General features: G+C 40.2%; 1 protein-coding gene across 1 annotated transcript in view; it reads right to left on the bottom strand.

Annotated features, from left to right (window-relative positions):
• Positions 1 to 15,986, bottom strand: part of sptlc3.L (serine palmitoyltransferase, long chain base subunit 3 L homeolog) — a 104,013-nt gene that overhangs the window by 69,109 nt on the left and 18,918 nt on the right. Inside the window, exons 2-3 of the mRNA XM_018262794.2 lie at positions 2,785 to 2,976; positions 1,180 to 1,334 (exon numbers count right to left, since the gene is read on the bottom strand). Coding sequence (XP_018118283.1) covers positions 1,180 to 1,334; positions 2,785 to 2,976 — 347 coding nt within the window. The remainder of the gene's footprint in view (positions 1 to 1,179; positions 1,335 to 2,784; positions 2,977 to 15,986) is intronic.

The following is a 15,986-nucleotide window of genomic DNA, read 5'->3' as shown; positions in this document are numbered from 1 at the left end:
TTATAAAAAAGCACGTTTCCTCTTGTTTAAAAACATGTATTCTGACTTTGTATGGTCAGTGGGGTTTTTTTTTTCCGGCACCTCCCATGTGGAATGTCAGCCTTTTTGATATCAGCAGGGTGTGTCTGAATTCTATTACGGGGCAGAATAACAATGACAAAATAGGAACATGCTATTTTTTGTGATATTACAGTATTCAGTTTTATAAGAAAATTACTGAAATGCTGCTGAATACATTTAACTTTTCATAAGAAAACAGCAACATTCTACATTCTTATAGAAGCTTAGACAAACCACCTATCAGCCATATTTGATAACATTCTGTACTGATAAGTTTGCCACCTGGCCAATATTTTCCTGGTCAAAGAGGTGATCATTAAACAATACCCGCTGATTGGTTGCTATGGGTTACTAGACCTGTTGGAAACTGTGTGACTTTTAGAGGGTTATGTAAGTTTGCCACAGAACTATCAGAAGGAGGATTTACTTGCTACTTGAAAGCTAACATCTTACTGGTTGCCATGGGTTACAAACTGGTCCAAATTCCAAAAATGGAACAAAAATAGTTTTGAATAATACATCACAATATACAAACAACATCAATATTCTGTGTTACATAAATTAAGGGCCTTATTTATCAAAATCCGAGTATTTAAAATAAAGTATTTAAAAAGGCCAACCAAACTAGAATCCACCGTGTGACCTTATTTATTATTAAAAAAAGCACAATTTAATTGGATCAGGGACAAACTCGATAAAATTGAGTGAAAATCCATATGTAATTTTTTTCTCAAATCGCTAGATTTTTTCGGGCTTTTTCACGAAAGCCCAGAATTTTTTGGATTTTTGCCCGAAAAGTCCTAAATATTCTGATTTTCGGGCTAATTTCAGTGCAGTCCAAATAGGATAAGGCTTTCCCATTGACTTATAAACAACCATGGCAGATCTGAGATGCCGGATTTTCGGATTCTGACTTTTTCCATCGTCGGGGTATAATAAATCTCGAAAAATGCAAGTTTTTTTTTCCCACTAAAATTCGGATTTTATAGTGAAAAAAAACCCCTGAATTTTTCTATTTTTTTGGCATTCAAACATTAATAAATAACCCCCTAAGTGTTCTGCGAGAGAACTTACGGAGGCTTGCTTACATAGATATTTTACAAAAATATGATCATTCACCTGTATGTCCAGTTATAGTCGTCTGTCAAACGCTCCATTAGGTCAAACTGAGGCCCAGGGACACTGCAGATGGGGCGGTTCCAGTTATCTCGCACCCGCATGTAAAGGTTTCTTGTATAAAAATTTTCAAAATCTTGATACAGAGGCACAAAGCCCTACATGAAAGAGAAAATGCCATTTATAAGGCTTATGAAAGGGACATTAGCATGGCCAGTTATAGATTTGGAGATCTCTTGAAAATGAAAACAAGGGTAATTTCATCTAGGTTTGCCACCTGTCCGGATTTCACATGGACAGCCCGCTTTTTGGTAGGGCTGCCTGGGTGAAAAGTTCCTGTCCAGATTTTCCAAAATAGGAAATCCAGACAGGACATTGAAGTGAATGACATGATCAGCCAATCGCTTATCGCCAAGTCATCAGTCCCGCCCCAACATCATCCTTTCTGCCCCTGATGTCATCATCCGCCCCTGATGTCACCGGCCCACCCCCCGACATCATTGGCCCGCCCCCTGCCCCTTTTCCCCAAAGAAAAAAGCTGCCAATTCTAATTGCATCTTTGATTTTGGGTTTAAATGGTTTTCTTTATTAAGAGGCTTTTATTATGCAGAATAAATATCATGACACACATTATTAAATTCATTTATAATGCACCAACATGAAACTGATATAGGTATGGGACCTGTTATCCAGAATGCTCCGGACATGGGGTTTTGTGGATAAGGGATCTTTCTGTAATATGGATCCCCAAGCTTTAAGTCTACTAAAAAAAACAGCTAAACAATAAATAATCCCAATAGGATTGTTTTGTCCCCAATAAGAATTATTTATTTCCAAGTTAGGATCAAGTAGAAGGTATTGTTTTATTATTACAGAGAATAATTTTGAAAAATAAGAATTATTTGATTAAAATGGAGTCTATGGGAGATGGTCATTCCTTAATTCATTGCTTTCTGGATACTGGGTTTCTGGATAACAGATCCCATACCTGTACAGTAGAAAAATTAGGATTGTGCTCCTCTTCTGCACCAGCATAGGATGCCTACGACACTGGAAAAATATACTCCAAGCTGGTGCATGATACATGAGGCTTCTTTGGCCTCTTAATATTGACTTAATCCCTACATACTGAACCCTAAAAGACCAGAACAGCTTCCGTCATCTCAATACTTCTAACTAGATCTCTGCAAGTGACTTTGCACTTGATAAAGGGCCCGGAGGGGTCAGAAATGTTGCCCTTTTGTGATGTATATGGGCTTAATAAACCACTTTTGATACAACTTTAACAAAAAGGTGTACATCCGATTTTTTAGCAATTACTCTACTGACTCTAATGCAATGGGAAAGGTCTTCTGGGTAAGCACCCTGCACTTTCAACAAATGTTATTTTTGGAATTAGGTTGAGCTCTCCATCATCGTGCTTTGCCACCCAATATTGGAAATATTGTAAAGATGTCATGATATCTATAGACAATATATGCAATAACTTATGCACCACAGGTCGGACTCTGTAGTGGTGTCCTCAAAACATCAGCCTACACAGATTATAAGATATTGAATGTAAAAACGTAACTATCAAAGTAGTTAAAAGGGCAAATGAATTCTTACTTTTTGCTCTTCCCTTTCTTCAGCCATGTGACATTTTTCCAGCCCCCACGCCCTCATAAAGTCTCGCAGGTAGCCAAATAACGTGACAAATCCAAATCCTAAGTAGGTGAACACGGCAACGTACATTGGGGCTTCTTCAAACGATTCCAAAAACGGCCGCTTGTACAGGGTGCCATTTGGTGTTCCATTATGCTGCAAGAGGAAATACGGTTCAAGTGTTAGGTGAATGCATCAGTAATAGGTAAGAGTTACAGTATAGGGCATTATTAAAGGGATACTGTCATGGGAACATGTTTTTTTCTCAAAACGCATCAGTTAATAGTGCTGCTCCAGCAGAATTCTGCACTGAAATCTGTTTCTCAAAAGAGCAAACAAATTGTTATATATTTAACTTTAAAAGCTGACATTGGGCTAGACCAGTGCTGTGCAACTTCTATGGTACCGAGGGCCGGAATTTTTCCAATTTACATGGGCGAGGGCCGATAACGGAAGCCAGTGTTAGCCAATCCCTGTTTTTAGACCACACCCACTTTAAACCATACCCATGTTACCGCAAGACCAAATGGTTGGTGCTCACTGCAGGGATCAGGGCCAGTACTAGGGGTAGGCAGAGTAGGCGGCTGTCTAGGGCGCCATCATTGAGGGGCGCACTTTTTTCAAGTTTTTAATAATTTGTTTCAGTAATCATGGTCACCCAGTTGGGTGGAATCCATCTCCTTCCCCTTCTTGCCGGCTAGTAATAGCTCCTTCTGTGCGGTGCACCGCGATGTGCATACACGCGTCAATGTCGTCACTGATGTGATGACAGAGAGAAGCAGAGAACTGACAGCCTGCTTGGTGTGGCTCTCGCTGCTCTCAGCCTTGCACAGTTGCACTGAACTGAAGACATTCTTTCTATTACTGTAAAGTGTGAAGCTTCCTGCTGGCACAGCCAGGTACAGATTTGGGGCCCATATGTTTGCTGTTGCTGCTGGGCGCTGGCACAGGTACATAAATACTTGGGGGCAATATGATGTGATCAGATTTATTTTTGGCTGCTGCTGGCACAGGTAAAGATTGGGGGCAATATGATGGCTGCTGGAGGGCTGTATGATGGATGGTTGCTGGCACAGGTACAGGCGGGGTGTATGATGGATGGCTGTTCAGCTTGCTGGTACAGGTACAGGGGGCAGTAATATAAATGAAAAAGTGTTGTACACTTTCTTGCTCTCTTTATTTAAAAACTATCATGTTAAGGAGGGAAATGGTAATGCAGGACAGGGGGCACTGATTGAAGCTCTTGCCTAGGGTGCCAAACTACCTTGTGCCTGCCCTGGCAAGGATGTCACTCATATGGGAAAACAGCTAAGTCATATAAGACATACCCATAAATCCATATGCCTCCTCCTCCCCTGTGTATAATACAGTACCCCAGCATATGATTAAACACCTTAGGGGCCACTAACAATAATTTTCAAATGCTAACAAACCCCCAGAACAAATACCAAAGTATGACACACACAGGGAGCATGGGGAAAACAGAACAGAGCAGGAGACAGGAATCAGGACCAGTCTAGAATGTACTACATACAGTGATACAGTGCTGGTGCCCCATTAGCATTTTGAATAAGGTGTGAACAGGAGAACAATGTGGGCAGTTTCAGTCTAGGTCTCAGGTGTGAACAGTACAGGGGTTTAGGATGTGAACAATAGAGGTGTCACAAGTGTGAACAATACAGGGGGATCACAGGTGTGAACAATGCAGGGGATTAGTTTGAATTTGAGGTTAAAACAATGCAGGGGCCAGTTAATCTCTGTAGTGATACATTTTAAAATTTACATATGGTAAACAGACACAGCAAGCAGACTCTGATGTGGAGGGCCACATGAGGGGGGGTCGCGGGCTGCATGCGGCCCGTGGGCCGCCAGTTGGACAGCCCTGGGCTAGACATATTGCCAGTTTCCCAGCTGCCCCAGTCATGTGACTTGTGCTCTGATAAACTTCAGTCACTCTTTACTGCTGTACTGCAAATTGTAGTGATATCACCCCCTTCCTTCCCCCCCCCCCCCAATGACCTGAGATGGCTGCCTACACACCAATAAAAAAACTAAAAAAAACTAAAACTAAAAAAAAATACACTTGCTGCTTCAAGAATGAAATGTTATATTGTAGAGTGAAACATTTGAAGTGTAACCAGTGTAATTTAGAAATAAAAACCACATGATAGAAAACATGACAGAATCCCTTTAACAAATTCATTATAAGCCAAATGATCTATTAATAGTAACAAATGCATTATACTCCTGTATCTACCAAACTGGCATTCGTTATTAAAAATCCCAGCGACATGTCCACTACCCTTCTAAAACTTTTAGGTGAACAGGAATAATGTTTCATCGAAGCTGAATCTCCTTGTGATAACAGTATATAACTGGCATATGTATAGCAAATGTACAGGTATGGGACCTGTTATCCAGAATTCTCAGGACCTGGGGCTTTCTGGATAACGGATCTTTCTGTAATTTGGATCTTCATACTTTTAGTCTACTACAAAATCATGTAAACATTAAATAAACCCAATAGGCTGGTTTTGCTTCCAATAAAGATTAATTATATCTTAGTTGGGATCAAGTACAAGGTACTGTGTTATTATTAGAGAGAAAAAGGAAATTATTTGGATTATTTGGATAAAATGAAGTCTATGGTAGATGGCCATTCCGTAATTCAGAACTTTCTGGATAACGGGTTTCCAGATAATGGATCCCATATCTGTACTGGGTTTAAGACACTAGTATCTATATAGGCATATTAAATTACATGGAAAGCTACTCAAGTGTCCTTCTAACATAAAAAAATAACTAGACACTTGAACACAAGTAAGAGCAAATTAAAACTAGGACTAAAAGTATGATATTTAACTGATCAGGGCCAGGTAACCCCCCCCCCCCCCCCCAACTCCCAAGAATAACATTTCCTTTTAAAAATGACTACAAAAACAACTTGATTTCTTTAAGAAGTTCCATTGAAGTTTCCTTGGTGATGACAGTTAATCTGACTAGGTCAACTCACCATGGAAGAAAAAAACAACCATATATTCTGTAACAGATGTGAAAAGGCCATACGTTACGATTTATGAGCTAAGTCTGTTACTTGTTACAGGACATTATTGTATTAGAGAGGGTACAGAGAAGGGCAACTAAGCTGGTAAAAGGTATTGAAAATCTTAGCTATGAGGAAAGACTGGCCAAATTGGAGATGTTCACGCTGGAGAAGAGGCGCTTAAGGGGTGATATGATAATTATGTATACATATATAAGGGGATCATATAATAATCTCTCTAATGCTTTATTTACCAGTAGGTCTTTCCAGCTGACACAAGGTCACCCATTCCAATTAGAAGAAAAGAGGTTCCGCCTAAATATTCGGAAGGGGTTTTTTACAGTGAGAGCTGTGAAGTTGTGGAATTCTCTCCCTGAATCAGTTGTACAGGCTGATACATTAGATAGCTTTAAGAAGGGGTTGGATAGCTTTTTAGCAAGTGAGGGAATACAGGGTTATGGGATATAGCTCATAGTCCAAGTTGATCCAGGGACTAGTCTGCCATTTTGGAGTCAGGAAGGAATTTTCCACCCTCTAAGGCAAATCGGAGAGGCTTCAGATGGGTTTTTTTTTGCCTTCCTCTGGATCAACTGGCAGATAGGTAGTTAATATATATAAAAAAAAAAAGGTTGAACTCGATGGACATGTGTCTTTTTTCAACCTTACTACAGGTATGTTAGTATGTTGTAGAACTAGAAATTCTGGTTGGCGGTGTTGTTAGACAAAACTCCTCAAACTAACAATCCTATAACTGATTATCAATATAGAGGCGAGAAATTTGTCATTGGAACAAAAGTAACAAATGCAGACCTAGAAGTTTCAAGTGAACAAAAGTAATGAATGGTGACGGCATCACTCCCAACCTGAAGGCCATAGTTCCAAGAATATCTTGGACAGCAAATACTTATTTACTCCAACTCTCAACCTAACCGACCTTCTAGCTGGGCTTTCAGGTGCATCTAGGAGAGCAAATGGACATTAAGTGAAAAGGCCATAAGTTACCATTCATGAGCTAGGTCTATTACTTGTAGAACTAGTAATTCTGGTTGGTGATGCTGTTAGACAAAACTCATCAAACTAACAATCCAATAACTGATTATATATAACTATCAACCTGATGGTCATAGTTCCAAGAATATCTTGGAGAGCAAATACTTATTTACTCCAACTCTCAACTTAACGGACGTTCTAGCTGGGCTTTTAATTGTATCTAGGATAGATAATGGACATTAAAGGAAAACTATACCCCTCAAACAATGTAGGTCTCTTTAAAAAGATGTCGCATAAAACAGCTCATATGTAAAACCCTGCTTCATGTAAATAAACCATTTTCATAATAATATACTTTTCTAGTAGTATGTGCCATTGGGTAATCATAAATAGAAAATTGCCATTTTAAAAAATAAGGGCCGCCCCCTGGGATTGTATGATTCACGGTGCACACAAATATACCAAACAAACCATACATTAAAGGAGAAGGAAAGGCTTGCAGCACTTGGGGGTGCCAAATGAAAGTCACCCCCAAGTGAATGTATTGACTTACATGAAACCCCGGGCCGGTGCTCCTATCAGCAGAAAACTGCACTGGCCCGTGGTTATACCACTAAGCACCACGGAGCGATCTTCTTCCGTCTTCTTCTTTCTTCAAATTTCCCGGAGCAAACACATGCGCAGTTGAACAAAATAGCCGACTTTTTAGTTAAAGTTCGGCTTTTCGCTCTACTGCGCATTCTCAAGAAAGAAGAAGCCAGAAGAGGATCCCTCCGTGGTGCTCACTGGGGGGTGCAGTTTTCTGCTGATAGGAGCACCGGCCCGGGGGTTCCGGGTAAGTCAATACAATCACTTGGGGGTGCCTTAAATTTAGCACCCCCAAGTGCACTAAGTCTTTCCTTCTCCTTTAAGAGCACATGAGTCAATTAACTGTCTTTTACTTCCACGCTTCTTCCTGTTACAGTTAGAACTGTAGTATTTCTGGTCAGGTGATCTCTGAGGCAGCACACAGACCATCACAAAATGGTGGTTCAAGGCAAGAGATGTAAAAGGACAATATTTACTTAAATATATATTCCAGTTTGATAAGATTCTTTAATATGCCACTTAATTTGTTGCTCAAGTATTAATTTTGGGGGTATAGTTTTCCTTTAAGTGAAAAAGCAATGTTACCATTCATGAGCTAGGTCTGTTACTTGTAGAACTAGAAATTCTGGTTGGTGATGCCGTTAGACAAAACTCATCAAACTAACAATCCTATAACTGATTATATAGAACTATCAACCTGAAGGCCATAGTTCCAATAATATCTTGGACAGCAAATACTTATTTACTCCAACTCTCAACCTAACTGACCTTCGAGCTGGGCTTTCAGGTGTATCTAGGAGAGCAAATAGACATTATGCCAAAACTTGCCTTCGGTGATTTCCCTTATCTAAAACAGGCAATAAGGACTATAATATCATTAACTTTTTCTTACACACTGCAGCTACATGATTACAGTTCTGCTGTACAAGTTTACTAAGGCAATGTCAGCCTAGCTGTCCTACTCATTTACTATTCTACAGAGTCAATTATTAGTCCCTTCCCAAAAACATAAATGGCAACTATAATGCTGGGTCATGTGGTTAATGGAATGCCCCACCTATACAGTTTTAAATTGAATTTGTTGCCTGAGTCCTATGGAAAGAAAAACAGGTAAATAAAGTAAAATGTTAGGACCAGGAGAGGCTGACATGGAGGCACAAGCATTTTTGTTGGGCACACAGTCCTGTAGCCTGGAACTGTAATAACCAACTGATTCCAATGAGGTTTTTTTTTTAATTATGTCAGTATTATGATCTTTGTATGTAGGACCATTCACTGAAAGATACATTGGATAATTTGAAAATCTTCTAGTTTTCACTTGAAGAATTTCTTAATTCCAATATATTAAGGGATACATGTACTGTTAACAAGAATTCATTTTATTACCACAGCTCCACCTGCTAGTGAGTTTTCAAAAATTCTGACCACCAAGTAGTCAAGGAAGTTGTCAGGAGAAAGAAAGAGGGCTGGTTTGATGTTCTTCTGGTTAGGAAAGATTTGAGAAAGATTTCTAAATGTTTTCCAAACCAGAAGAACATCAGACCATCTCTTTCTCCTGACAACTTCCTTGATTCCTTGGTGGTCACAATGGTCGGAAACTGACCAGCAGGTGGTGCTGTTGTAACAAAATTCATTCATGTTAACAGAACATGTATCCCTTCATATCTTGACATTTTAAAAAAAAAGTAATAATGAATGTACATTGTAAAAGTGCTTAGAATAACACTCATCAATTTTACATTTACTTATTTTAAAGGATTACTTATCCCATGTTAGGATCCAGTAATAAAATGTATTTAAAAGAAACTGATTTTGCAATTAGTAAATATACTTTGTCTATTCATTTAGTACAAAAACTGTAAAGGACGATGTGAGTTAGAAAGAGCCACCTCCCCCTAATCTCTGGCTTGAAGAGAATTACAAACACACTACTTTCATTGTGCAAAGAACGTAATGGCCAGAGGGAACCACCACTCTGAAAGCATGGGGTGAGCGAGTCTGTCATATGTTTACAAATATTTATATTCAAACACAGCAGAGAAAGCTTTATTGAGTATGCAGTCATATGACAGCAGCGTGCAACAGGTAGAATGCATACAATGCACGGAATAACCAAACAGAAACACTGGTGTTAGGAAAAAAAGTTGTACATATTCTTTTTTTACTTTAAAGGAGAAGGAAAGGTTAAAACTAAGTAAGCCTTATCAGAAAGGTCCATCTAAATATACCAGTAAACCCCCAAAGTAGTGCTGCTCTGAGTCCCCTATCAAAAGAAACACTGCATTTCTTTCCTTCTATTGTGTACACATGGGCTTCTGTATCAGACTTCCTGCCTTCAGCTTAAACCTCATTGCCCTGGGCAAGAGCATGCTCAGTTTGCTCCTCTTCCCCCCGCCCCCTCCCTTCTCTACTGTAATCTGAGCCCAGAGCAGGGAGAGACTCAGGCAGGAAGTGATGTCATACCATGTTAATACTGCAGCTCCTATCCTAAACAAACAGAGAGTTTTTAGAGCTTTTTACTCAGGTATGGTAAAACATTTTACAGAATAAATATAGCATTCTAGCTTGCACTATTGCAGCTAATCTATTGGCAATAAAATGCCTCGGTAGCTTTCCTTCTCCTTTAAAACTTACTAAAGGTGGTGATACATGGGCCGATAAAAGCTGCTGACTTGGACCTTTATTGGACAGATTATTGGCTTGAATATGGGGCCCACATAAGGGCCTGCCTGACAGATATCTATCGGGCAGGTTTGATTTTCCCACCTGATGAGGACTGAATTTCCCCCTCCTGGTCAAAGATCGGCCCAATTTGGTCCAGTGTGTGGGTGGCTAAAGTGGGCCCAGATCTAGAGTTGCCACTTTACCCTGCTGGGAACTCCGGTCGGGGAGGGGGGCAATGATGTCATGGGGGCAGGGTGGTGACATTGCATGGGAGGGTTGGTGGGCGGAGCTATCCAAGTATACTGTTGTGTGTGCTTCAACCACCTCACATAAGTTCCTTTCGGGCAGAGTGCAAAGCAGTGTATAGGCCCTTGCCATGGGCCAATTATACAGCAAAAAGGAAAAATTGCAGCACCTCTTGTTTGCAAAATGTGAAAAATTTATTGCAATTGGTCAGTAACAGGCAACGTTTCGGGCCTTGTCTTGCCCTTTCTCAAGCCTGCCTGATAGTGTGTGATACAAACATTTATCCCCCACACTGGGGGAGTGCACAATATCAGGACCCACCCCCAATCAAGTTCAAACCAATCAAGTGAGGACATCGTGAAAGTCCAGTAAAGTCCAAGTATTATTCATTTTTCGTGTGTCTTGTTAGTCCATATTCCTATGGAATATGGACTAACAAGACACACCAAAAATGAATAATACTTGGACTTTACTGGACTTTCACGATGTCCTCACTTGATTGGTTTGAACTTGATTGGGGGTGGGTCCTGATATTGTGCACTCCCCCAGTGTGGGGGATAAATGTTTGTATCACACACTATCAGGCAGGCTTGAGAAAGGGCAAGACAAGGCCCGAAACGTTGCCTGTTACTTACCAATTGCAATAAATTTTTCACATTTTGCAAACATGAGGTGCTGCAGTTTTTCCTTTTTGGTGGGCGGAGCTATGACGTGGCAATTGGCCAATCACCGTGTCAGTCATAAGAAATCCTGCCTGGTCTTCCAAACTAGGAAAACCGGGCAGGCAGTTTTGACCCAGACAGCCCTCCCGAAAACCGGGCTGTCTAGGTCAAAAGCGAACAGGTGGCAACCCTACCCAGATCTTCTGTGTAAACTTTTAGTATGTTATCGAATGGCCAATTCTAAGCAACTTTTCATTTGGTTTTTCATTATTTATATTTTAGGTTTTTTTTTGACCACACCCCTTTTTGCGGCCACACACCCCCTAATTACCATGCCCTTGTTACAAAATTTGTCAGGTTATGAAAGTTTGAACACATTTCGGTAGTTTTTATGTTTTATTACAGTTTTACTAATGAAGGTGAATTACCCTTTAAGCTGTGAGTCTAACTTCTCCCAAGGGACAAAACTGTTACAAATGTATCTTAAGTATCTATTGTGGGCGGCTTTTTTTGGCCAATTTTTCACGAAGAAATTCGCACATGGCGAAATTCGGAACTTTGCCGCAAATCCATGGCTAGTGAATAAATTTGTTCATTACTAATGATCAATGTTGAGGGTCGTATAGGCATGGTGACATGTTCCTGCTCAAACCTGTAATGTTTTATTATCCCTTTAAATTTCTGAAACAGCCAGATTGCGGTAGGTTGCCAGTACATTTGTTCTAGATGGGGCAGTGACCTCCAGTTGAGAGCTGGAAAGAGTTAAGAGTATAAAAAAATAAATAATGAAGACCAATTGAAAAGTTGCTTAGAAGTGACCGTTCTATAACATACTATACTAAGTAACTTCAACAGGGTAGTAATTAGTTTATGCTATTACTATTTGCCCTGAAAACCCTGGAAAATTCCTGGTGTTCCACAACCCTCCGATGTTCAAAATCCAGACTCACCGTTATTGGTGCAGCCACGTGTTGTACAATCACGTGCGAATCTATTTTGCTTGATAAAACAGTGAATGCCTAAAGGAAGCGTTCTGTTAGTTGGACATTATATTTTTTTTTCCTTTCCCCCTCCAGTTGTTACTTGACACTTTAACTAGCGACTGAGTGTGTTTCAACAGTTTGTCGGTGAACTTTACTCCAGTTTCGGGTTCGGCATTATAATGTGCTTAGAGGACAAGGCATTTCTAGTATTGGAAGTCTGACGAGGATCCACAGAACAGAAGTGATTTCCATAGCACTGAATATTCAGTTTGTTTCAGAAGCTGCTTCATGCCATGTCTTTAGCAGAGCTGTCACAATTATAGCTTACAGAATAGAACTGTCGAATGCTTTACATTGGGAATAAAATATTTCATTACAAAGAATATAAAAGGAAATTTCCCTCACCCAATAACAATGTTATTATATATGTCTGAAAATACTGTTGGATAAGACATATTGCTATACTAATATGCAGGAGAGTAAATCAGCATCTACCCCAATCTTCACCCTAAATGACCTTCAAACTGGCCTTCCAGAAGATCAACCAAACTGCACCCTGAGCTGCTATGGGATAGAGTCACCCTTTGGTCAGACCCTCTACTTACCTCATAAGAAGGTTACAGATATTTAAAATCATTGTCCCATTGTTCTCAGGATATGTTGGGTAATAAATATGTCTTAAAGGGGTATTTCACCTTTATTTTAACTTTTAGTATGTTATAGAATGACCAGTTCTAAACAACTTTTCAACTGGCCTTCATTATTTATTTTTTAAAGTTTTTTCAATTATTTGCCTTTTTCTTGAACTTCTCAAGCTTTTGAAAGGGGGTCACTGACCCCACCTAAAAAGCAAATGCTCTGTTAAGGTGGCCATACACTTAGAGATGGCAAAATCGAGCAGATTTCTCCCCAATATGCGCACATTAAGGTGGGCAGTATCAGGCTGATCCGATCGTGGGCCCTAGGATCACAATGCTGGCAATACGGGCTGACGAATCAAAGAACAGATGCGGCCGCTATCCAAGAGGATTTTTAAGCCTGCCCGATCAACATCTGGTTGACTTTCGGCCATATTTCGATCGGGGAAGCCCGTTGGAGGGCCCCACACACAAGCCAATTAGCTGCTGATTGAGTCGGCAGCTTTTATCGGCCCGTGTATGGCCAACTTAAGGCTACAAATGTATTGTTATTTCTACTTTTCTCTTACTCATCCTTTTATTCAGGGCCTCTCCTATTCATATTCCATTTACTTATTCAAATCAATGGATGGTTGTTAGGGCCCAAATTACCCTAGCAACCAGATTGCTGAAATTGCAAACTGGAGAGCTGCTGAATAAAAAGCTAAATAACCCATTAACCACAAATAATAAAACATACAAATCAATTGCAAATTGTCTCAGAATATCACTCTCTACACCATACTAAGAGGTGAACAACCCCTTTCATTTCCATATTTCACCCTAACTGACCTTCAGGTTGGACTGCCCTTTGATGGGGTTTTTTTGCTACCAAACAATGATTTCAAATTTTGTAACTTAAAATTAGTAATGGGTGAATTTGTTCGCCTGGCATGGATTTGCTGCGAATTTACATATTTCACCGTCCACGAATGCATAACGGCATAAACGCATAAAAATTGCCGCACGACAAAATCTTTCGGATGCCCATTGACTTTAATGCATTTTGACAAAAGAGACGCGAGTAAAAAATTGTCGCTCATGTCAAAATTGACGTTCTTTAAAATTATTTTGACACCCATTGGCTTCAATGCGTTCTGCAAATTTTTCGGTGAAGCGGGACAGATTCGCCCATCACTACTTAAAATATTATTTCGCAGGTTACTATTAGGCTTTAGATAAATCCAAACTCAAAGCTTTACATCTGTCTTTATTCCCCCTGTATGAATATCAGTAGGGCTTGTTTACTATAGGGGGACAAGGAACCAAAATGTTGCCCATAATGTACCCTGTGCATATATTTGTGCCCACTGCTGATTGGTTCAAAATAGGCGCAAAGTTTTGTGCAGCGTGTGTTAGTTGCACTTGCCCTGGAAGCCCATACGTGTCCTCCTGTACGCACCCTAATTGCAGGCCACTCCACATGGGCTAGAAGGGACAAGGCACATTTATCAAAGGTTGAACTTCGAATTCATGTGAGTTTTTAAAAACTCCCACAAACTCCCGTGAACTAGAAATTCGACCAATCGAAATTTATTAAAAAAATTTAATTAGTAAAACTCAGGTGAATAGGATCGACCCGAAAACTTGAATCCGATTCAAGTTTTAAAAACTCAATTCGAGTTTTTTCTCTCCAAAAAAAAAACTTGAATGTCAGGAAGGCTGCAAACAACTCCAAATTGGTCCCAGGACATCTCCCATCGACTAAAACAGCAATTCGGCAGGTTTTAGGTGGCGATTAGGCAAATTCAAATTCAAAGGGCCAGAGTTGATAAACCTTGAAAATCAAATTTACATTTTTTTAAAAAAACTTGAATAGAATTTTAACTATTCCCTAGTTGAAGTTGACAGTTTTTGCCATAAAAAAACATGAAAATTCTAATTCGAAATTGACCCTTGATAAATCTGCCCCTAAATAAGGTACTAGGCATAAAAGCTTAAGATGGAGGCCACTTTTTGGCCATATTACAATACACTTGTGAGAAAAGATATCCATACTCTGTTAAAAACATGTGCAGTGTGAGACTTTTCTGTTTTTTCTCACTCTAGGTACATGGACTTAGTATGAACTGGTATGAACTGAGCAAGCCATTTATTTACTATAAATATACATTTCCAAACAAGTCGCACATTTCAGCTCATCACTAGATCAGTTCCTTGCCTTCCTGGGTCATCTGATGTGAGTCTGGAACTAGCTGTACCAGGCTGAGGATAATCATATAAGGTGGAGTATGAACCACATATCTCCAACCTTGCCTTGGGTGCCAAATCCTTGTGGCTCAACTTTGAGCAGTGGAAAGAGAATCAGACCAACTGGATTGAAAGAAAAGGGAAAGTTGTGCTCACTACTAATTTTTAAACCATTAAGCTGGGGTGCAATGAGGCTCTGACCACCAAATTCACACAGACAAATACAAGAGTCCTCTGCACTCAAACTATTATCAATGTATATAGGACACTGAGACATTTTATGCCATAAGCGGCTAAAAAATGCCTTACCCTTTAAAAAAACAGGGAATGTCCATATATTGCAATATATTTAGGTAGCCAACTACGTCAAAGTCATCCCTGGTCTGGCCAGTCCTACACTCAACTTGCATCTGAATCATTAAAGGAGAATTCAACCTGTAATATAAAAAAAAAACCCTCCCCTCTACCCTGGGTAGACTCGACTCCCTCCAGCCTACCTGCCCCCCGGGCAAATGCCCCTAATTTTTTACTCACCCCTCCATGCAGATTCTGGCCTCGGAGTTTACAACAACCATCTTCTTCTCCTCCGGTAATATACGTGTCTTGATGGCATTTTCGGCGTATGCGCGGAGTAAATTTCTTGTCCCGAACCACTGTGCATGTAATGGAAGTCACGAAAAATCTTCGGAAATTTTCATGACTTTCGGCACAAGCGCACTGGTTTGGGACCGGAAATTTACTCCAACCGCGCATGTGCCAAAACTTCCGAAAAAGACAGAAGAAAGAAGATAGCGTCCGTGAACTCCGCGCCAAGAATTCGCACGGAGGGGTGAGTAAAAAATTAGGGGCATTTGCCCGGAGGGGCAGGTAGGCTGGGGGGAGGAGGGAAGGGGGTCTACCCAGGGTAGGGTTTTTTTTAATTACAGGTTGGATTGTCCTTTTACACAGGGACAACTTTTACCTGCAACTTAAGCTGGCCACAGACACAAAGATCGATCGTACATATCCTCGATTCGTACGATTTTCGGACCATGTGTGGAGTGACCCGACATTTTTCGTACCATGAAGATCGGTCATTTGGTTGATTGGACAGGTTAAAAGACTTCTGTCGGCTGCCGATAAT

Source organism: Xenopus laevis, chromosome 5L (genome assembly GCF_017654675.1).
Source record: "Xenopus laevis strain J_2021 chromosome 5L, Xenopus_laevis_v10.1, whole genome shotgun sequence".
Classification (NCBI taxonomy): Eukaryota; Metazoa; Chordata; class Amphibia; order Anura; family Pipidae; genus Xenopus; species Xenopus laevis.
The sequence above is the reverse complement of the archived record's forward strand: the minus strand, read 5'-3'. Positions and strand labels throughout refer to the sequence as shown.